Source organism: Macrobrachium nipponense, chromosome 23 (genome assembly GCF_015104395.2).
Source record: "Macrobrachium nipponense isolate FS-2020 chromosome 23, ASM1510439v2, whole genome shotgun sequence".
Classification (NCBI taxonomy): Eukaryota; Metazoa; Arthropoda; class Malacostraca; order Decapoda; family Palaemonidae; genus Macrobrachium; species Macrobrachium nipponense.
In genome coordinates, this window is record NC_061090.1 from 67,603,423 (window position 1) to 67,627,514 (window position 24,092).

Here is a 24,092-nt window from a genome sequence, read left to right on the forward strand (position 1 = left end):
TAGTAATAACATTTAGGAAAACATTACTTTTCAATTTGAACTTCATTATTGTTTTGGTATAATGTAATCAACTTCTCTGAAAACTGCAGTCATACAACTGATAATTGTCATAGATTATCGTATTGTTGTTTGCGATCGGCGACGAAGCGTAAATGTAATAAAACCATTTTTACCTTATATATTATTATCATATGTTCATAATAAAACGCATATCTTATACTGTAAAACTATGTAACGGCTAATATAAATTGGTGCAAAAATTATGTCAAAGTGACAAAATAATTTCTGAGATGTGTCGCTGATGCTTTTTAGTGCGAGAAGAAAGAAATTTGCGCTTGCGTGCCTGGGTACAAAACAACAGCTTGATCCGTGAACTCCCAGCATCCCCCAAGGCGTGTGATTCAAAGTTTTTGCCTAGTAGGCCTTTAACAATTTTTCCGCAAAATTTTAAAAAAAATTTCGTCGACGTTTCGTACGTCGGTTCGGCACCTGACAGACAATTTTCGTCGACATTTAATATGTCCAATCGGCGTTAAAGGGTTATAGACAATGAAAATACAGTAGACCCTTGACTCACGAACACAATCCGTTCCTAGACCTTGGTCGTTGTTCCAAATGTTCGTGATCTGGAGCAATTTCCCCATCCCCAAAGGTTTAATGGGAATAATATTAATTGGTTCTCGACCCCCTACGAAACCAATATATATTAGTATATTTGCCTTATTTTACACAGATAATGTAAAAGTCAGTGTAAAAAAACCTGAATATATCTAATAATATAATTTAAAATGGTAAACTAACAACTATAAAAACGTTTTGTAAAGTGAACACTTACTATGACTGGCGAGACTTCTGGCTTGACGGACAAGAGAAGAGGAGGGTGGTGGGTGGGGAGGAGGTTATTGTGCGGAAGGAAGACCCTCCCCCATCCAGGTCGGGGAGATCTCGTTCCGGAGATTCAACTCTTCTAGGTTTTTTTGGTGAATGTTTAATCACAAACTTATCCAATGTCTGTTGCCTTTTCCTTCCTTGCATAACTTTCTGAAATGGCTCATTAAATTTTCATTGAGCATATTCACGATCCTGTTCGTAACAATTTTGTCCGGATGATACAATTCAAGGAAGCACTGGACATCATTCCACTTTTCCAATGCGGCTTTTATCACATCACTGCTGACATCTGTAACTTCCTCCCAGCCTCCTCTTCGTCAGTTGATTGCTCCCGAGCAAGTTGCTCCTGCTGCTCTTTGTTGTTGAAAAACAAGTTCGTCCGCAGTCAAATCTTCTGAATGTTCAGCGACCAATTCTTCAACATCTTCGTCGTTGAACTGTAGACCCATACTGTTGCCCATGGACACAATTTCTTGCACAATCTCTGCATCGAAGCCCTCAAAGTCACGGACAGTTACGCACTGGGGCCAAAGTTTTTGTTTTCGCCACGCAGAATTTAATGTGCGGTACGTAACTTCAGTCCATGCGTTATCAATGAGGGTTATGCAGTGAAAAACATTAAAGTGCTTCTTCCAAAATTCTTTAAGGTTAATTTTGTCTCTTCAGTTACAGGAAGATCTGGAGAATAGCGCAAAATTGCTAATGACTTGTTGGTCCATGGGCTGGAGAACAGAGGTCGTGTTGGGTGGAAGGAACTTGAACTGAATGAAGTCATGTTCACTGCAGTCAGCCAAGTACGAAGGGTGTGCCGGGGCATTATCCATGATCAGAAGGCACTCGCAGGGTAGCTTGTTCTCTGTTAGGTACTGACTCACGGTCGGCGCAAACACTTCATCAATCCACTCCATAAACAAGTTCCGTGTCACCCATGCTTTTGTATTGGCCCTCCACATTACAGGCAGTCTGGCCTTATTTACGTTGTGCTGCTTAAAGGCAGCGGGTTATTTGAATGGTAGACAAGTAGCGGCTTTAGTTTCAAGTCGCCACTTGCGTTTGAGCATAACAAAAGCGTAAGCCTAATCCTTCATTGGCTTGTGGCCTGGGAGCGCCTTCTCTTCTTGGGTGATAAATGTCCTGTTGGGCATCTTCTTCCAGAAGAGGCCCGTTTCATCACAATTGAAAATCTGTTGAGCGACGTATCCTTCGGCCTCCACGAACTCGGCAAACTCAGTCACGATGCCTCAGCAGCAGCCTTGTCTGCGCTAGCAGCCTCCACCATGCCTAATTACGAGTGAATTCCAGTTCTTTTCTTGAAGTTATCAAACCACCCTTTACTAGCCTTAAAAATCAATCTGGCGTGGCACTAGTAGAAGGAGTTTCCTTCAGCAAACTCTGATACACTTGCCGAGCTTTCTCGCAGATGATCGGCTCGTTTAACACTATCACCTGCCATCTGTTTCTCATGTACCCACTTCAAAATTATTTTTTCTGCCTCTTCGAGGGTTTGCGATCTCATCTTGGTTAGTAACTGTCACTCCCTTCGCAACATTTGCTTCTTTAATGGCATCCTTGTTTTTCAAAATTGTCGAAATTGTCGACTTGGCCATCTTGTACTCACTTGCGATATCGTCACGCGAACACCACGTTCAAACTTTTCTATAATTTCTTTCTTTATTTCAATGGTTATCTTCCTCTGCACCCTCTTCTCACCATCACTCTTCACTTTCTTACTTTCACCACCACTCTTCATTTCTTTGCTTAGGGCCCACTTATGAAGAAAATCACAAGTTTTAGCGCAAAAAATGCTAAGCGAATTGACGAACGTCTTGTACACAATGAGATGAGACAAAGAGCGATGCGTGGGTGACGCCGTGCGTGGGCGGCTGGAGGATGGCTGTTTCCCATGGCAACTCAAACGCTCTCACGTTGTTGTGCTGGGCGATTTCGCGCATTTTTCAAATGTTTGTGTCTAAAAATTAGTTTGTGAAACAAAGTGAATTGTTATTTTCCAGAAATTTCCAGCATTTTTCAAATGTTCATGTCTCAAAATTAGTTCATGACCCAAAACAGAATTTTTATTTTCCGCATTTTTTTTTGTTCGTATCTCAAAGTTAGTTCGTAGGTCAAGGGTGAAATTCTTTTACCTATAATTTTGGTCGGGTGGGGAGCGAGTTGTAAGCGGGGTCAATGCGTTCTGGATGAGTCAAGGGTCTACTGTATATATGACAAAATAGTTCTAGTGCAAAAATCACCTCTATAACTGGCGTAGTTTCATAATTATAAAGAAATGAGCAATAATTTTTTCTTTTATTGTCCCCAAGATGTCTGATCCAATTTTTTTTTTTTTTTGCCATTTTTTGAAAATTAAAAATTTTTCAACAAAAAAATATGAACTTAAAGGTCAAATCTATTAATTTCCCAACTTGTACTTTTTCAGTAGTAGTTGTCATATTGGTGGTAAAAATTTGAAGTGATCTCTTAGGCTATAAGGTAGAATGAAGCATTTAATTATAATGTGGCCTTATTGAGTCAGAGGCTCCCTTAAGTTGGCGATGGTTTTTTTTTTAATATTGATAAAAAACTTGTTAAGATCGGATAGTTAAGTTGAGTCTGTTGTAACTTGGGTAGTGTCTGTATAAATTAGAGGTTGCTGATGAGTCACACTTAGTCTTCAGAGGGTTCATATAATATTTTGGCCTTTGGAAGGGCAAACTTTGAAGTATGTATTGAGAATTCTTATATGTATTGTGCTTTGGTTAGTTCCATCATTATTTTATAATTCTGGTGTCTGTATTTTTATATATTTGTTTTTGGCAGGTCATTATTAGGCATTTCTGGAGGCGAAAATGAAGAAAACCATAACAACACGCCGGCCATGAATGGTTCTGATACGACGAAGCGAGCGCCTGATCCCAATCGGTGTTATAATAAAAAAGTAAGGAATTTAGAGCATTTTGCTGTCAGGTTCCTTAACACTAGATTGGTTACTTTGATATAAAAAAAATGGTTTTGTATGTATGTTAAGTTACTGTATTTATTGAAACTTTAGAAGTTCAATCGAAGGTGCAATAATACATTTTTATATTTTTATGTGTTAGTTTATTATAAAAAAAATTTTCTTTTATAAGTGGTATCTCTTCTTTCTGTATTTCCTTTTACCTCATCTTACTTCTTCCTAATGAACACCATATGCTTTGAAAGCTTGAATTTCGTCAATGGCCCATTTGGGCTTGTTCCATATGAATAGGTCTCATCTTCAGAAATAGAAACTGGATTCAGAGGAAATTTATAAATACTTTAAATAAAAAATTACATTGTATTGAGTACATTGAATACCGAAGCATTTTAACCCTTTGTCTTTTGGTCCTTATAAATAGTGATGTCTGTGGGATATGGTAGTGACTTCAGTAATAAGTGCACAAAAAGTACGACAGATTTCATGTTAGATTGCTCAATTTTGATTAATTTTCCAGCTGATTGAATGCTCTATACAATGACATAAAAAATCTTTCTGAAATGAATAAAAGTCAGGAGGTATGGGAAATTTTTGTATTTACCTTCAGAATTTGTCGAAAAAGTATATGTAGTAGAGTTTTGGCTTTGCACAAGAATACATCCAGATAAATGACCTTATTATTGCAGTATAAAAAATGTGTAATTATAATAAGAGAAATGTGAAAAACTTAAAGACAAGGAGCATCACATTTCCTGTAAAAAGGTGACAATTACTCATTTGATATGCACAAAAAACTTATCTGGTTTTTTGTTCAGCAGTGCATGGCTCCAATAATTTTAATGGAATGCTCAGTTTTGATCCATTTTGTAGCTGAATGAATGTACTATGCAATGTCATGACACATACCTCCAAAATTTATGTATACTATGACCAGTACCTCTTGAGGGTGTGGTACCTCTTGAAGCAGTGTCCCTCCTTTTGCCACTCCTTGAGTACACACAGCAGCTTTTCTGTCTCCCTGCTGTCATTAGTTGTTTGAAGACACGTCAAAGCAATGCTGTCTTTGGACATCCAGAAGGATCCCAGGTTCTTGGCCCCTCCATAGTTGATGGTGTGTTCTGGAGGAGTTGGCCTTATTGTTGCCATCATCATCTCCCTCCAACTCAACAGGGTCATCAAGATTGATACTGTCAGCATCATCATGCAGGCAGGAGGGGAAATGCACCCCTGCTCATTAATAGGCAGTGAGAAGCACGAGGGAGTTCACTGCCTCTAGCAAGTCAATCGTCAATGGTGAATTAGATCATTGCATCTTGGGCCATCCTGTGGAATTCCAGCAGAGTCAGTTTCCATGCATCCCTAATGTTCTTCAGGTAGAGTACAATCTGCAGTAATAACTGAACGAAATAAAGCAGCAGCTTATTTGTCCTCTTGGCATCCTGTGAGTGAAGCTGGTGTATTTGATAATTTGCTCAAATCTATCGGCACCTCTCGTGTACTTTATTTAGGTGCTGTTGTACCACACGTGGACATTGCAGAGATGTTGTTTGCAATACCTACTTGGTTTGCTTTCGCAGTCCCTTGTGGTGCATGTATTCCTCAACTTCCACACCATCAGCATCTGTGGTCATACTGATGAGGCGAGTGTCCTGCCAACACACCACGAAGGTATTCCCTTTGCGGCAGTAGTCCAGCACGTTCCAAGGCACCCCGGGAAGTGCAAGAGACTACAATGATTTAGATTCTCCTCTTGTATGCCTTGCTCTAAAAGTTCCTCAGACGAGGTGACAGAATTGTAAAAAGGATTCTTTATTCAAACTTAGTGCCAAAAGTCCTGACACAGTACGTACAAGCACTCACTAGTTATTGGCAATCCAATATTATGGCGCTTGTCTAGCGACAACATCGACTGGATTTTTGGCGCTGAGATACACCAAACTCTGCTTGACACCAATAACAGGGGATTGACACTGTTATCGCTGATTTTCAGTTCCCTGTGATTTTTAGTTATCGTCACACATTTGGGAACAGAACCCCTGCCGATGATAACTAGGGGGAGCCTGTATCATGAAGTGCATGTAACACCACAGTAATGGAAAGTTCAAGATGTACGTATCTGCTTTCAGCCTTGCTTAAGAAACAAAACTTGATACCTTACTTGTCAATTTTCTGGGAGTGTCGACTTCTATGGACATTGGCACTGCCTTTCAATTGTGGAGATAATTGCCAGTTTGCCTATCCCTGTTGTATGAGATAATGTGCTGGGCAGTGTGTGGTACACAGAGGTCTGTTGACCAATAGTCCTGTTCCTAAGGCAAATGGAATTTCCCCATGAATATGCCTAACCCTAGGTTGTGTGAGTATCGGTAATGTTACACCTGTGCCATGAATACGTGGTCCCCATCTTCAACTGCATCCGTAGAACTGTGATACATATTTGTTCCAGTCATCAAATACTTGAGAAAATTGAGAGTAACAAGCAGCTGGAGGAAACCAAGAAGGGGTTGTTGTTACACACATGTCCTTGGAATGGCACTGAATGGATGGACAACGGGGAGTTGGATCACATGGCAATTAGGGCTCCCCATCCATCACAAGACGGTACCTTGCTCTGCTTTGTTCCCCCTCCCTTGTCCACTTGTGCAGCCATACTTACTCTGTGACAGATAATGAACCATGCATTCTCCTATATATTCATCAGCACTAGCATCACTACATTAATAACATCACTTTTAACTCCTCCTTACTTCTCATCAACCCCTGAGTTGGTCACATCCCTCACATATACACTAGGGTCCTCCCAAATCAGTCTCTCCTGTACTCATCTTTAGACTTATGCAAGTCATCTTCATTAGTTTCAGTTTCATAGTTACTAGGGGCGGAACTATGTTCTTGATATTTAGTGAGTAATAAGTTGCAACGTTTATGTGCTAACATTCAGCCTACCATGTTGTAATGTTTACTCGCTGAGGTAAATGTGCCAACATTCACCTTACGATGAGCAGCATCACCTGTCTTGCTATTACACTCACTTTCACATTCACACTATTTATGTTGAGATTTTCAAATATATCTGTAATATATACAGAATAATTGTGAAAAAATGAAGAAATTTCCATCAAAAATAGTGGAAATAGAAAATTTTTTGTGTCATAGGTGAACATGGGATGCTTATCCTTTCACAAGTGTGACAAGACTGAACAACATTACTGCCTTGTGGGCCTTTGAATGAGATGTAAACTCATTCACTGTCCCTTGTGGTGTCACTTCACATCACCCTTCTACATGCTTGAAAAAAAAAAAATTCTTGCGTAGGTTGGAATAAAGAGTTTTATTTTATTGCTCTTTTTTTTTTTGGGGGGGGGGTTTGATGTCTATGTCCATCATTGGTAAGTCAAGATGTTGTTTATGTTACCGGTAAGCCAAAGGATTATAGGCTTGTTTGGCTTGGGTATGTGAATTGAAAATTAAAATAGTATACTCTCATCATTTATGGAAAGAAAATTTATAAATTTAAATTATTATACAGCATAACATTTGTGCTAACAGTCATGATGTAAGAAAATATCTTTTCTTTTATCCTACAGCAACCATCTACTTTAGAGGCACAGATTAGGGATGCAGAGAAAGCGGTCATGGACAATTTTGACTTTTTGCAGCAGGAAGGTAGGTTCTTTGTTTACTGCATTTTTTTGCCCACTCAATTTTACCAATTGGAAGAAACTTACAACTTGGCTCAACTGATTTTTTAATTTAGAATATTTTATAATAAAAGTTAAATGTGGAAGATATTGATAAGTTTGAAATAGAATAAACCTTGTGTCATATTTTAAAGTAGCTTTGAACATCCATAGATTCTTAATACTCTATTGCAGTCAGTCAGTCAGTCTTATTTATAGTGGTCATGTATTTGGGTAAAGAACTACATAGTGTTTGCTATTACTGTATTAATTAGCTTCAAACAGTAGCCACACCTGTAGACCAAGGACAGTTAAGGATCTTTTGGCATCCCCCTTAAACTGTTGGTATAGTAATTTGTTTTTAAACTTTGAGGAAAATTTGAATGAGTTAGTTGTGGCCCTTGTAAACTTTTAGTCTTATGTTCCAAACCTAACATTGTTGAGGTAGTTTAATTTCTATATAGATTAACTGGTCTGTATGTAATATATATTTTTCAATCAACCCCTAAGTAATTAAAGTAACTTTAATGTTCCATAAATATTTTGCATTTATTTTTACTTCTACAGGTATGGAAATGGATGACGATGATGATGTAGAAGAGCCAGAAGAAGATGATGATTTACATAGAATAAAGGGTCCTAAACCCAAGGTGGTAAGCAGTTAACTCTTGTTTTGGGAATTTTAGGAAATTTGATGTACAGTTTTTCTTACACAGACGATTGGGTTTTTAAATGCTTTTTCCATCATCAGTCAATTCTTCACTACCACCCAATGTTTGAGGATTTTTATTTATTTTATTTATTTATTTATTTGTTTAGTTACCTTATGCTGGGTTTGATTGTGTAGGGTTTTGCCTGTGGTCAGTGAACACAAGCGCTTATTTTTTGGCATGATGTGAGTCTTCTTGTTGGCTGTTGATGATGAGTTGTCACCGGGTTTTTCTTGAGGGTTACTTTTTGTTATTAATTAAGTTCAGTCAAATTGATGTGTGGAAGTAAACTTGGTGTATAGTATCTCAGTATGTATTGATTTGGTGTTACAGAGTAAATTTAGGAAGCCATTTTCAATTATGTGTATTGTGATACAACTTGGATTTTTCATTAGGTGTTCTTTTGTAGTGGAGTATTTTGTTTCCTGAAGATTATCAGAGTTTAGAGCAGCCATGTCTAACTTTTTTCAAAGGAACTTCATCTTAGTCTCAGGAATCTACAATACGCATTGCAGGTACATTCTCAACCATTTTTGTTGATCCTTCATGCATTTCAGTAACTGCACTTGATCATTTATACAGTGCTGCAATAAAACCATATCCTTCTTGATGCACAACTAAGATGTCTGTCTGTATCAATAATGGAGGCTAGTTCTTTGTTCATTAACGGTATTACCTTCACTTAAACTTTTTTTCAAATACAAGCCTGGTATAGGATCATGGATAAATTTTCCAATGTCCTTTTGACATTTCGTACAACGGTTTTGTCTTTCTTTCATACTTTTTGCCTATAGTTTTTATTATTTAAAACCATTATACTTATTTTTGGAAATAGACTTGGTAATTGTGTTGCCAGACTTGGTAATTGTGTTGCCTGTGTAGAGGAGTTGGCTTATACTATTCAGTTTCATCTGAAGCATAAAAACTTAAACTAAGAGTTTATATGGGTGTGATTGTTCCAAGTAAAAAATGTAGAAGTAATTAGTGTGTATATTACTTGTAATTATGATTTTATCAAAATTTTGTGGTTTTTTTTCATCCTGCCATTTATGTTAAGGGCTGACATTGATATTGAACTGATACTCGCAGTGGAAGTACAATCACAAGAATCATTTGGACTCACCACTAGAGATTTGCTTGTAATTCAAAGACTGCCTAACTCAGGCATTCTTGAAGGTAGTGCTGCATCAGGATGGAGATCACCTTCTCAATTTTCATCCCAAATTTCATGATTCACTCATTCATTCATATGTTCATTGACAATCTGGGAATTGTGGTGATATGGTAGAATAGGGTCTCCAGACACTTTTTCCTTGGGACTTGTAATAGCTGATCAGTTGTGTAGCTACACAAGCTCCATTGGGATAGAAAAGATATCATTGTAGGAGGCATGATTTGTGGAGTGTATACAATGTGAATAGTAGTCTTTTCCACTGTCAGTCTCCCATCTGCAGACAGTCAGTGGCTGTGATTTATGCTGGTTAGTGATAATTATACCTTCTGAGCTGTTATGACCATACACAAATTTATATTGGCAGGTTTTCCTGGCTATCTGTAAAGTCTATAGTGTTCCTATAAAATGCTGAAGTTGTCATAGAAGTTAAAGAATAATTATATTTTTCTTCCTACTCATATTCCTGGGGAACTGACAGAAGGGGGTGTGACTTGCTTTGCTTGCAATTCTACACAGTCGTATACAGTGTCTTGCAAGTTCCTTGCAACCTTGCAGCTTGACCGTACTGTATCTTCAGCCTGTGAGGCTTTTCTTTGTGACGGTGATGGTCTCAACAACTGAATCGGCTTGCGCTCAAAAGATACTTTTAAATATGAAGGTTCCGTAAAAAAATTGCAGCGCAAGATAAATGTAGTTATAGGTAGGAGGATGTGTTGACATGATATGCAAGAGCCTCTTATCTTAGAAATCTATTGCCTTTCAAGTCAAAGATCTGTAAAATAGCAGTGTAGTTGTTATAATGTGTGTAGCATTTGACAGGCAACTGAAAACATAACACACGTCATATTTTTCATTTGTGTTTATAATTATGAAATTGGTGATAACTTCCTATAATGTGTAATGAGAATTTAAAACCTTTATATCGAGTAAAAATTATTATTCCTTACTTTGACCTGACCAGTTTGAGTATTTTTCTTCATCCCATAGCTTGAAACTGATAATCATATCTGAAAATGTGACCAAAGATGACTTGGCTATGGAGAAGTGTATTAATTTTGATACTGTTCCCAGGTTTGTGGTCTTGGTATAGTTTGCTTCAATCTTTGGCCACATTAACTGCTGGGAAATCCTGTGGATTTTTGTGGCTCGATAAATTACAAAAACATTGTATTCCATGTATAGTACAGGCCTTGCTTAAGGGACTGGTATCAAATTTTGATGAAATTTTTTTTTAAAAAGTCAATCTTAAATGCAAAAAAAAATTAGCTCTGTAATGTACTAAACTTTGTCTTCAGATGTTGTTGACACACACTTAAGCTATTATACAAGACTTAGTTCAGCTCTTTATCTCTAATAATTATAAAGCAGTAGCCGTTTTTATGGACGCATACCAAAATACTTTTTTATTTCTTCTATTATAGATTTTGCCCTCAGCAGTTAGGAACAGAATCTAGGTGGAAATAGAGTTTCTCAATCAAATTTTCAGTTAGTTATACTATACCGTTTTTGTAACCCAAGTCAATATTTGAGCAATAGTCCCTTAAGGTTAAGATGTAGCCATTTGAAAATTAATCCCTTATGGATTAGTGCCATCAGGGTACCTCACATGGTGCACTGTAGGTATTACTAAAGGTTCTTAGCGTTGTCCCTTCGGCCCCTATTTGTGCAACCGCTTTTATTCCTTTAACTGCACTCCCATTTATATTTCTTTCTTCCATTGTCCTTTCCAACCCCTCTCAACAGTATGTATTGTCTCAGAGTGCAACTGCGAGGTTTTCCTCTTGTTACACCTTTAAAACCTTTTGCTCTTAATTTCCCTTTCAGTGCTGAAAGACCTCACAGGTCTCAGCAAATTCTTGGCCTTTGGCCTAGATTTTATATTACATTTGAAAATTAGATCTCTCCAAGTATTATTGAATAATTTTGATATAAATAGATTACTCATTGCGTGGCAGCGTAGACCATATGGATCAAGTAAACTTACACAACCTAACCAATTGCAGACTTTGGACGTGGATGACGTTGATGGTGAAACGGAGCTAGATCATGAGTTCCGATTCCTTCCGGAAATGGAGGATCCCTCTCGTAAGTATTAAACTTTTTAAACGTCATGTTCAGTGATGTCATGAAGTGTCTTTTGTGGAGTAAGTTTTGATCCAGTGAGTGAGCGTGTGTAGGTTTGATTTTAGTAGAATTATGAAACTGAAGGTTTTCTGGTGTGTTCACATTTCATCATGTTGTGGCTTTTAAAAAGTGGTTTACTCTGCTTTTATTTGGGTTTCCAGGAAAGGGTAAGATTGAATCTTTCATTTGGAAACTCGATGAAATATGACTAATGTGAAATATTTATTGAAGAAAAGGTGGCAAAGTCCACCTATGGTTTGAGATTTTTTAGTTATCAAATTTTCTATTGTAGTATTTTCATTCTGCAGTTATTGTTTCTTTAGCACCTTCTTAGTCATCAGGAACTTTTACACAAATCTGTTTTCAAGTTTTTTCTTGAAATAAGCTCAGCATACTGTATTTTTCATTTAATCCTTTCTTACCTTTTACTTTTAATCTTATGAATTTTGTTTACAAAAGATAAATACTGTAGTGATCTCGTACCAAATTAATATAAGTAATTGGAAACTTTTTACTTCAAGGTCAGTTAAAAAGAAATGTTTTTTAATCCACCACCACTTGCAAAGTTAACTTTTGTTTATCAAGTTCTCTGCATCAGTATTAGTATGTCTAGTGTAGTTTTGTTTTGAGTATTGCTTCATAGTATTTAGCAAAATTGTAAAGTATTTTTACATTTTAATATAGATTATTTGCTTGTAATATGTAGTTATTTTTATTGCTGGGTGAAGATAGTATGATTAATCTTATTCATTAGTATGTGCTAAAATACAGCACAGGCTGTCCTTGCTTACCGGCGGCGTTGGTTAACGGCAATCCAGTTTTACGGGGCTTGTCTAGCGACACCTTCAACTGAATTTTCAGAGCCGATCCCCCAGTTAGCAGCACTGATCCTCAGTTAGCAGTGTCGATTCCAAGTTAGAGGCGCCAACCCCCTTTTATGGGCACAGATCTTTGGTTAACGGTGCCATTTAACACCGAGTGAGCGCCGAAGCGGAAAAAAAGTTTTTTTTAAAAAAATCACAGCACGCTTAATTTTCAAGATTTAAGAGTTCATTTTTGGCTCCTTTTTTTGTCATTGCCTGAAGTTTAGTATGCAACCATCAGAAATGAAAAACATGTTTATCATATAGTATAAATATTGGAATATATGACCGCAAAAAAAAATTTCATATATAATTATTTACAAATTGCGCTGTGAGCAAAACGGTTGAAGCTAATGAGTTGATTATTTTTTCGTTGTATTGTACACTAAATTGCGATGAATTTGGTATATAACAAATTGTAAAACGATCAAAGCAACACAGAGAAGATATTATCATAATATGATACATGAATTTGTAACGCGTGGGCGTAAAAGAAGTGGTTTTAAAAAATTCACCATAAATCGAAATATTGTGCTAGAGACTTCCCGTTTATTGCAAAATGAAGGTAATTGATTGAATATTACTAAACTGTAAGTGTTGTAGCTTACAATTACAGTTTTCGACCATTTCGGTCGAGTTAAATTTGACTGAAGGTCGAATTTTTTCTATTTATTGTTATTTATATGAAAATATTTCAAAACTGATAAAAGCTACAACCATGGGTTGTTTACTGTTGTATTCTACATGAAATTGTGCACATTTTCTTATATAAAAGTTTATGTAACGGCTAATATAAAACTGTGCAAACATTATGACAATTGTACAAAAAAATTTATGATTTTTTCAGAAGAGTTAGCGCACAGACGTAAGGAAAGTTTTTTTCATAAATTCACCATAAATCAAAATATTGTGCTAAGGACTTCCAATTTGTTGCAAAATAAAGGTAAATGATTGCATATTACTAGAATGTAATAGTTTTACCTTACAATTGCATTTTGTTCATGACACTTACCTGCCAGATATATATATAGCTGTATTCTCTGAAGTCCGACAGAATTTCAAAACTCCCGGCACACGCAGGGGTTGGCCAGGTGGTTAGTACCCAATCCCGCCGCTGGGAGGTGGGTATCAGGAACCATTCCCATTTTCTATTCAGATTTTCTTGTCGCCGGTACTGTAAACAACTGTTTTCAGTACCTCCGTCTTAGGATTTTGAAACTTCATTGCCGCTTGAGTATCCTAATTGTTTTTTGGTTTATTAACTTGGATTTGTGGCTAGGCATACGCTATCATAAATTGATTTAAATCTCATTTTTCTTTGTTTAAGATGTCTGAATCTAGTTCGGCTAGTTTCAGACTTTGTTGTTTGCAAGGGGTAAGGTGAGACTAACAAAACCTTCGGTAGATGCTCACTTAGTATGCACGACGTGTACATGTTTCTGTTGAAAGATCAATGTAATTAGTGTGATGTTTGACTGATTCCGAAGGAAGATGTATGATTCGTATGTACGCAAATTAGAGCGTGATAGAATCAGGAGGTCTTCCTCCAAGACTGCATCAGTAAACAGAAGTCAGGGTAATGAACCTACTGACCTCCTGTAGACTTTATTTTTATTGTAGTGTCTTACCGAACAATTATAGAGCCGTGATTTCCACGAGCGGCAGGATACTAAATTCAAATTTAGCGCGTCGGCGTCGCCCAACACTGGTGGTGATGACGTCATCTCCCTCCACTCGCGGGAGAACCAGGTACAACTGCCCAGGTGAATCCAATTCTTTTCCTGCCGGCGTCCGGTGAACATCGGTGGTCGGTGCGGTTGGATGACTTTGCTTCGCTTTTTTCTTGTGGATTGATCTTCGGAATTGGTGAAGTACTCTTTTTTGGCGTTGTTGTTATTTTGCTTTTTATTTAGGCGTTGCCATGTCGGATTCTAGTCCGTCGGGAGTTAGGTTTTGCATCTCAGGATGTAAAACTAGATTATCCAAATTAGAGTATGATTCTCACACTAAATGTGTTAAGTGTAGGGGACAGGTTTGTTCAGCAGAATCGAACATGTAACGAGTGTAGTGATTGGACTGATTCTCAATGGAAGTTTTTTAGTTCATACTCGGAGAAATTAGCTAAAGACAGAATTAGAAAAGCAGCGCTTAGGGAAAGTAGACTTAGCTCTGCTTCGTCTTGCGATGCATCTGTTCCTTCTGTTTCTCCTCAAATTGTTATGTCTCCTTTAACTACACCTCCTATTCCTCCTACTAATCCCACTTCTCCGGCTTCCCGTGTAGTTTCTTCCGACACCATTGCCAGTCTGGAATCGAGGTTAGATCAGAAATTTTCGGTACTAGCGAATACGGTTTTGCAACTTGGTAATTCAGTTAAGACGTTTTTGGAGAAAGCGGCTTCAGGTAAGAGTGTAGTTTGAGGGTGCGTCTGTCTGGTCCTGACACGTCTCCTAGACAAAGGTCACTGTCCAGCTCCCCCGCACCGGGGAGAAGACATACCGGAAGTCCAAGGGAGTCGGATCGGGATTTGCCCACAGACAGGCGCCTCTCTTGTTGAGCCTGTTTGCGCCTCAACAGGGCTCGGTTAAGCGTTGGAAAGGTGTTGCGGTCAGACGCCTTTCAAATGATTCAAGCGATTCGTCTCCGGTCGCACGGCGCTCTTGGCGAGATTCGCCCGTTTCGCGTCCCTTAAAGAGGCGTTCAGGCGCCGATTCTTCGCCTCCTCCAGTCAAGCGGTATAAGGAGCTTGAGAGTAGGGTTGCGCCTCGGCCGTTAGCGGCTCGTTCGTCGCCTCAATCTGTGCCTTTTTCGGCTCATCTACTAGTAGAGATTGTGGTTTTAGCGCTGTAGCCAGCAGTTCTAAGGGTGTTTCTTTAGGCGCTTTTTCGTCTGTTACGCCTGATGCGCCTGTTTCGCCTCGAATTTCGGCGGGGCTCCAAGCGAGGCGCAAGTAGTTTTTCCGCCTCCTGCTGAACATTTAGGCTCTTCCAAGCCTACGTTAACTGTTTTTGATTCGTCTCTGGCGCCTTTGCGCAAGCAGTTAGAGATGTTAACCAACTGGATGAATGAGTCCAAGGGTGGTTCGAAACCTTCAGATCAGGTTGTAGTTCCGTCTACTTCTTCGGCGGTATCGGAGAATGAAGAAGAAGTAGAGGAGGAGGATTCACATCACCTCTCGTGTTATTCACGTCTCCTTAGATTTCTTCTGGTATCTTATCCAGATTATTTTGAGAAAGCGGCTCCGCGCTCCCCAACTTCGACTTTTTTGATGAGGAGGAAACTTCAGACCCTCCTCCAAAATCAAAATGTTCTATCTAAAGCGGTTAGACATTCGTTGAAAGAGACGGAGAAATGGATGTCTATGAAAAGAGACTTAGGGAAGGCTCTTTTTGCTTACCCTCCCTCTAAGTTGCTTCGTAAGAGGTATAGGTTTTATGTAACTGGGGAAGCTCCTTCTCTGGGAGTTTCTGCCTCCTCCCAGGGAGACTTCTCCAGTTTAATCGACTCTCCTAGAAGATCTGCTTTCGCCGCAGCGAAAGTTTTCTTTACAGCGCCTGAGGTTGGACCACGTTGTAAAGAATCAATTTAAACTTTTGGAAGTCTTTAGCTTCCTTGATTGGACTATTGGCGCTTTAGCGGCCAAGATCGAAGACTGTCCTTCCTCTTTCTCAGGAGTTAGCGGAGGATTGGATTGGTGTTCTGTCCTGTGCGGACAATCCATTAGGGATGGATGTGATGAGTTAGCTTCGCTCATCGCCTTTGGTACCTTAAGAAAGGCAACTTTGGTGCTCCTTTTGTGAAAGATAACCTCTTTCCAGACGATGTAGTGTTGTCAATTTCGTCTGCGCTAGATAAGAAATCTACTTCGGATTTACTGGCACAGTCTACTAAGAGACCTAAAGCTCCTGTGGAGACTGTTCCTTCGGTTTCTCCTCTGGCCCAAGCGCCTTTTCGAGGGAGAAAACCCAAGCGCTTCTTTCGGCCGAAGTCGAATTTGCGACCTCAGTCTAAGGCCTCGGCCAAGGTTAACAAACCTTCCAAATGAAAGCTCGGCTCTTCATGCACCAGTGGGAGCCAGGCTGGCTCTGTTTTGGGAGGAATGGGAAAACAGAGGAGCAGAAGCCTGGGTAGTGCAAGTACTCAAGTTCGGCTATCGTATTCCTCTCGTTTCACCTCCCTCGCTCTCACCTGTGCAATTCCATTCCAGGCATACTCTCCGGGCTCAGACAAATTTCTGGCGCTAGCCGCAGAAGTGGAAGCGCTGTTCTCAAAGAAGCGATAGAACATAGAAGGGGATTTTCCTCCAGGCTTTTACAATCGCCTTTTTGTAGTTCCCAAGTCATCAGGGGCTGGAGGCCGGTTTTGGATGTGAGCGCCCTGAACTTGCATGTCCAGAAAACAAAATTTCATATGGAGACCACTCGGTCGGTTCTGGAGTCCATCAGACAGGGGGATTGGATGGTCTCTCTGGACATGCAAGACGCTTATTTTCACATTCCGATACATCGCGAATCTCGGAAGTACCTGAGGTTCATGTTCGAAGGCAAGGTGTTTCAGTTTCGGGCGCTTTGCTTCGGACTAGCGACCGCTCCTCAAGTTTTCACCAGGGTTCTATCCCCGATAGGAAGCTGGCTGCACATATTAGGAGTAAGAATCTCACCTCTATCTGGACGATTGGCTTCTCCGGTCGGAATCAGAGAGTCGGTGCATGAAGGACCTGGAACAACTCTGGATCTTGCCAGAAAGTTAGGAATTTCGGTCAACAAAACAGAAAGTCCCAGTTGGTTCCATCTCAGAGCATCCTTTATTTGGGGATGATTCTGAATGCTCAAGTTTTTCGGGCTTTTCTGTCCCCGAAGAGGGTCCCAAGGCTGTCTGGAGACAGTTCAGGAGTTCTTGGACAAAAAGGTAAGTTCTGCAATCAGTGGATGAGGCTCCTGGGCAAATTGACGTCAGTGGAGAAATTTGTGACGTTGGGGAGACTGCACATGAGACCTCTGCAGTTTTTCCTGAGAGCCTCTTGGTGCAGGAAGACACAACCAGACTCGATTACCTTTCCTGTCACAGATCAAATAAAAGAGGACCTAAGGTGGTGGCTCTCTCGAGCAAGGTTGGAAGAAGGGTTAGATTTACGACCCATCCTCCCGAACCTACAGTTCTTTTCCGACGCATCGGAGGGACAGGTTGGGGAGCCCCTACTGGGAAATCAACGGACTTCAGGAGCTTGGTCGGAGAAGGAGAAGAAGTTCCACATAAATGTAAAGGAACTGTTAGCAATTTCTTGGGGCTCAGACAGTTTCGGAGCTTAGTAGAAGGTCGAGTAGTGGCAGTGCATTCCGACAACTCCACGGCTCTCTCGTACGTGCGGAAACAGGGGGGGACTCAGTCTTTCTCTCTGTACGAAGTAGCCAAGGATCTCCTCCTGTGGTCAAAACGAAGCGAAGGTTCAGCTAGTCCCGAGATTTGTTCCGGGAAAGATGAACGTCCTGGCGGACGAGTTAAGTCGTCAACAGCAAGTGTTACTCTGGAGTGGACTTTGGACAACAAGATTTGTCAGAAACTTTGGCGCCTTTGGGGACGACGTCAATAGACCTGTTCGCGACATCAAGGAACAACCGTCTTCCTCTCTTTTGTTCTCCAGTCCCAGATCCTCTAGCTTGGTCGGTGGTCGCAATGCTGTTGGATTGGTCGGGTCTGGAAGCTTATGCATTCCCTCCGTTCGGTCTAATAAGAGAGGTGCTGAACAAGTTCATGTCGCACAGCAATGTAACGCTAACGTAATCGCTCCCTTTTGGCCCAGGAAAGAGTGGTTCCCGGACCTTCTCCAGTTGTTAGTAGACTTCCCCAGACTTCTTCCTCCAGAGAAGTGGCTTCTCAAACAACCTCACTTCAAGAGGTTCCACCAAAACTTGTCCGCTCTAGCTCTGACAGGGTTCAGACTGTCCGGAATCTTGTCAGAGCGAAAGGATTTTCAAGAAGAGCTGCAGAAGCTATCGCTCGTTGTAGGAGAGAGTCTTCTAACAAACTCTATCAAGGGAAGTGGAGAATCTTCAGAGAGTGGTGTAGAAGTGCTAAAGTCTCTACTTCTGCGACCTCTTTAACAGAAATAGCAGATTTTCTTCTATTTCTTAGGAACTCTAAGAAACTGGCTCCTTCGACGATCAGAGGATATAGAGCCATGCTCTCTTTCGGTTTGCGACATCGAGGTTTGGACTATTTCCTCCAAATTTCAGTCTGTCGGACCTCATTAGGTCTTTCGAAACCACTAAGCTCCCGCAAGATACAGTGCTTGGAAAACTTAGATGTGGTGCTTAAGTTCCTCATGGGGCCACCGTTTGAGCCTTTGAAGTCGGCTTCACTCAGGAACTTGACTAAGAAGGCACTCTTTCTTATTGCAATAGCTTCTGCTAAGCGTGTCAGCGAATTGCACGCTATAGACAAAAGAGTCGGTTTCTCTCAAGGCAATGCTGTATTTCGGTATCTTTGACCTTTCTAGCCAAAAATGAGAATCCTTCTAATCCTTGGCCGAGGAGTTTTGTGGTAAGGAACTTTATCCGATTTGGTTGGACATGAGGAGGAAGAAAGGCTCTTATGTCCAGTCAGGGCTATTAAGCAGTATCTGTTTGCCACTAAGGGTATTAGAGGACAATCTTCTAAGCTCTGGACCTCGTTTGGTTCAAAATCCCTCTCGTCCTCTTTCTAAGAATGCTATATCGTTCTTTATTAGAGAGCTTATCAGGGAAGAACTCACTCGCAGTCCGAGAACGACATCTTTCCGTTCTGAGAGTTAAAGCTCACGAGGGAGGTAGAGCAGTGGCAACTTCTTTAGCATTCAGAAAGAATTTATCTTTAGCTTCGATTTCTTCAGAGCACGTTCTGGAGATCGAATTCGGTTTTTGCGAGTCATTATCTCAAAGAGATAGAAACGGTTTTCGAGAATTGTAAAACGTTAGGTCCGTGGCGGTTTCTGGCATGGTGTTGGGAGAAACGGCACAGGGGTCGTCACCTCTATGCTAACTTTTCACCTTGAATAGGTTGTCGAGTTCAAGGAAGCTGCTGGGGGACTGAGTACCTGGGATACTCACAGTCTGTTAGGTCAGATACAATGGTTTGGGTATATATGTTTTTAAATCTGTGTGTGACAAATGTTTTGTATGATTGAATTTCTGGTCTTAGCCCAGGGCAAGGGCAATCTTTGTTGTTACTATCCTCCGTCAGTCAGCCTTGACTCGCTTGAACTACGGAAGGATTCCACTCCTGTAGAGGCTAACTTTGGTCAAATTCCAATTCCTCTACAATAGTAAGAAGAGCACCGACCAGAGGCAGTAACAGTCTGCTGTAGCTCTCTTACAAGGTAACGGTACAACAGACACCTTGAGTGTTTACTGGTATTGCAATAAATGTAACCATTTGAAAAATACTAGTGGTCCACTGAATCCCACCTTCCCATAAATGTGTAATCAGCTTCTATAATTGTTCGGTAAGACACTACAATAAAAATGAAATTTTCATTATTAAAATGAAGTTTTATTGTATACTTACCGAACAATTATGATTATACCCACCCTCCTCCCCTTAGGTGGACGGACGGGCAGAAAGAATTGGATTCACCTTGGGCAGTTGTACCTGGTTGCGTCCCGCGAGAGGGAGGGAGATGACGTCATCACCACCAGTGTTGGCGACGCCGCGCGCTAAATTTGAATTTAGTATCCTGCCGCTCGTGGAAATCACGGCTCTATAATTGTTCGGTAAGTATACAATAAAACTTCATTTTAATAATGAAAATTTCATTTGCCTAACCCTGTGGTATGGCCTACGGGCCTAGAGGAAGTGTCTGCGAGAGGTAATGCCCTTTCTGTTATGGTGGATTCCATCCGTAATCTTGGAATCTAAAGTGCTCGCTCTCCAATCAGTGTTGTGAGTGTAGTGATGTTGAATTAGTGCCCTTAGTGTTGTGGAGGGGGCGTCAGATCGGCCCTATAACGCCTCTAGGTCTAGACCTCTGTCGGACTCCCAGGAACAGGGAGTGGGCAAGTCGAAAATCGAAGGAGGGTTACGGCGACTCCCCACCGATCTGGCATCCCTTCGGCAGGACCTGAAGACGCTTCCCAGGCTGCCAAAGATTGTGCACGTGCACAAATCCTAAAGGATTGATTCTTGTCTTCCGAGGTATCCTCCCCGTACTGGGGTTGGAGCTCTCGGAAGGACTCGCGCCCTTTAAGGGGGGCTTCCTCTTTGATTTTTGATGAATATTTTTGAAATTTTCAAAATCCGGTTAAATGGTCGTAAGACATGAGCAACACCTCTGTTATCACGTGCCAAAAGCATTTTTTCGAAATGTTAATATTAATGGGGTTTTGGCTCCGGGGGGGGGGGGGCCCCCCCCTTCACACTGTGACGTAGGGCTGACGTTGGCTTTCTAATGACTTTTGTCATTTTGTCCTTTATCTGCCCAATTTATTAATTATTTTGATTTTTATTTTGCCTAATCTCTTACATCTGGCACCAACAATGGCCGATTCGTTGGTGAATGGTGTTCTGAGCGGGTAGCACCGTAGCATGCCCAGCAGGGAGCCGGAGTCAGTGTGTCCCAGAGTTGCATAAGGGAAGGTATGCTGCTCTATACTCCGAGCATTTTTTCGCTGTTTACCATGTTTTTTTCTTGTTTTCTTACATCAAGTAACTCTAAATACAATTTATATAAGTTTGTGTGTATACTAGAGTGAAAGTGAGACAATATGTCAAAACGGAATTGTGCAACTATGGCCTGTTTAGCAAATTTTGTTAAAAAGAGACATAGGGTGGAAGGTGGACTGTTTTTTGTTGTTAATGTGGCAGCGTCGCATTGCCACCACCATTGTTGGCTGATGTATCCAGCGCTGTCCACCATCATCACCACCACCACCAACAACAACAACACGAGGCTCTTTTTTTGGCTGCTGAGAGCCCCGCCCTCATTGCCTCTACGTTGTCTGGTGCGCAATTATCTGAGGTTTTTTCACCTTCACAGTTATGCTCTCAGTTAATGAAAGTAATAAAGGACGATGAAACGGGAGTATATGATGACAAATTATTACTTGCTTGGTTTCAAACCAAGCAACAAAGAGTCAGGTGGTACCTGATCATAGCCTCGCCTCGAGCAAATAATACCCCTTTTTAGGGGGAGGGACTTGGTGCCGGAAACCAAGCAAAAAAAAAAAAACACAAAGAACTATTAGAAAGAAGGAAAGGCATTCTGAACTAAGCACTAGTGAGTATTTGAACAGGTTTGTTTGGATCATGGTTTTGCTCATAGATCAGTTTTTTCCATGAGTGCCAAAAAAAAAAACACTTCTTGACCACCTTTACGGCCATTTTCTCAGTTTTCATTTTTTTGCACCTTCAAACGGCTAACTATTTTTTTATTTGGAGCGCCAATTTTAAAGTCGAATTATACCATTGGAAAGAGGAAAGGCAAATATTTTGTTGGGCTAGATTTTTTCTAGGTCTGACGAGGAACTCATGATAACCAAATCAACAAAATTTTGGGAGGAAAATTCCCCCTCACCCCCCATCCAAAAAAAGCAAAAAATGGAAAAACTGTTCCCAACATTTTTTTTCTACTATGATATACTTTCTTTGTATAAAGCCGCATTGCAATAGCTCTAAAAATGAAGGAAGAGTTACATTTTTAATTTTTTTGATTTTTTCTTATTTTTTCAATAAAAACCAAAATAATCATTCAATCTCTCTGAAAATTTTTTTGGAACATCACCTTATATATATGTATAACATATAATAATTTCATAAAAATCGAAGCATTATTTCTATATAAGCGGACGCCCCTTAAACAGAAGCTTATAGAGGAGGACTCTTTTCGTCCTCTCTCTCGTGTCATGCGATTGCTATTGTCGCCTTAACATTGTGACGGCTTTCCACCGCAGAAGGAAATAGGACGTCATCGCAGCAGGATGCTGTTAAGTACCCAGATCGCTCTTATAATTGTTACTGTGAAAAGGAAGAAGGCGTCCCCTCGTCTTCTCACAGGATCAGCCCTTCTCGGTTGGCCTCGTTTTCACCAAGAGAAGGGCAAAACACATTTACCACAGGAAGGATTCGAGGCTGTCTGTCAAGTCAGGCAGTCTCCTTCTTCTCCTTCTCCTTCTTCTCCTTCTCCTTCTCCTGGCTTGTCGCCTTCTACATCCTCGCACCCAAGAACGCACAGGCGTCCTTTTGAGTGCGTTTCTGGAAGTGTCGATGAGCGTGACAAAGGCGCATGATGTCGCACAGGCGGCCGTCGTCTTTGTCAGGAGTTGCGAACGTCCATAATACTCGTCCTGACGATGATCACCGTACATCGGCTTATGACGTTAGCGCGCTTCATGAGCAGCGCGCCCCTCTCAAGTTGCTCGTTTTGACGCTTTTGGGTCCGCCGCATCACGTCAGGAAGCAATCAGGACGCTCGGCAAGGCCCTCGCGAGGATGTCTTTCGGAACGCTCGGCGTTCCCTTTTTGAGCGCGTTTCTGGAAGCTTTCATTTGCCTTACAAAGACGCAAGATGTCGCACAGGCGGCTGTCGCCTTTGTCAGAAGGTAAGGAAGGTCCTTAAGGCTCGTCTTGAAGACGATCGCCGTACGTCTTCTTATAGTGCTCTCCATGACGCATCTCAGGTGGCCTTTCATGCATCAGGACGCTCGGCAAGATCCTCGCTGAGATGCCGTTCAGAACACTTGGTGTTCTATGTACCAATACACTTGGCAAGACTCTCGCGAGGACGCCTTTTGAAGGGAAGCTTGCGAGGACGCTTTTGAAGACGCTCGATGTCTTACACATCTGGACGCTCGCCAGGACGCTACCGAGGACGCTTTGGAAGACGCTCGGCGTCCTATAAGTCATGACACTCGGCAGAGCACTTGCCAAGACGTTCTTCACAACGATAGGCGCCCTACGCATCAAAACATTTGGCAGGACTCCTGCAAGAACGCTCGTCAAGAGGACGCTCTTCAGGACTCTCTACAGGACGTTCCTTTACAGGAACTTAATAAAGATTCGGAGTTGGCGGTGAGACATACCCGAACTTCTTCTTCGAACCCTCTTTCAGATAGAGGACCCCTGTTATGAACGGGACCTCAGGGTTTGATTATCAGACACTCTTCATAACGCTCTGCAGCAGAATCCTTTACCGGAACTTCGCAAAGCTTCGGAGTTGCTATTAAGCATTCCTGACTTTAGTCTTTGAACCCTACTTCAAGTAGGAGACTCCCTTTTACGAGGTGATAGCGAGAGGAGGGGTCTCAGGGTTTCATTGCTTCGCGGTCGGTTAGGGACTCTCTTCCTTTTCCCGTAAGGGAGACAGAGTCCTCGAGCGACTCGCAACCTGCGAACGAAGACGCCTTCTGTAAGACTGGTTTGCTGACAAGTTTTGGCCCTCGGTCCCTTGCTCTCCTCTCTCGCAGTGTGCTTTGTCAAAGAAGAGGAAGTAGCCTGGTCTCGTTAAGATGTCCATTTCGCTTTCTACGAAGGGAGCGTTCAAAAGAATTCATAACTTGATGAACTCCAGGAAAATGCAAGGCAAGACTTCCATTGCCCTACTTCCAGCAAGGTTAAGCGTTATAGCAGGCATCCAATATGAAATGGGAGAGGAAGCTGGTTGGAGAGTTCCTTCCTCTTCCCAGGACAATTTTGCCAGCCAGATAGACCATTTGAAAGGGCTGT

General features: G+C 41.1%; 1 protein-coding gene across 4 annotated transcripts in view; it reads left to right on the forward strand.

The window, feature by feature from the left end:
• LOC135201490 (striatin-like) overlaps window positions 1–24,092 on the forward strand; it is a 131,787-nt gene that overhangs the window by 48,713 nt on the left and 58,982 nt on the right. For all 4 annotated transcript variants that reach the window (XM_064230472.1, XM_064230480.1, XM_064230488.1 and 1 more), the window contains exons 5-8: window positions 3,709–3,826; window positions 7,435–7,513; window positions 8,095–8,180; window positions 11,415–11,496. In XM_064230472.1, coding sequence (XP_064086542.1) covers window positions 3,709–3,826; window positions 7,435–7,513; window positions 8,095–8,180; window positions 11,415–11,496 — 365 coding nt within the window. The remainder of the gene's footprint in view (window positions 1–3,708; window positions 3,827–7,434; window positions 7,514–8,094; window positions 8,181–11,414; window positions 11,497–24,092) is intronic.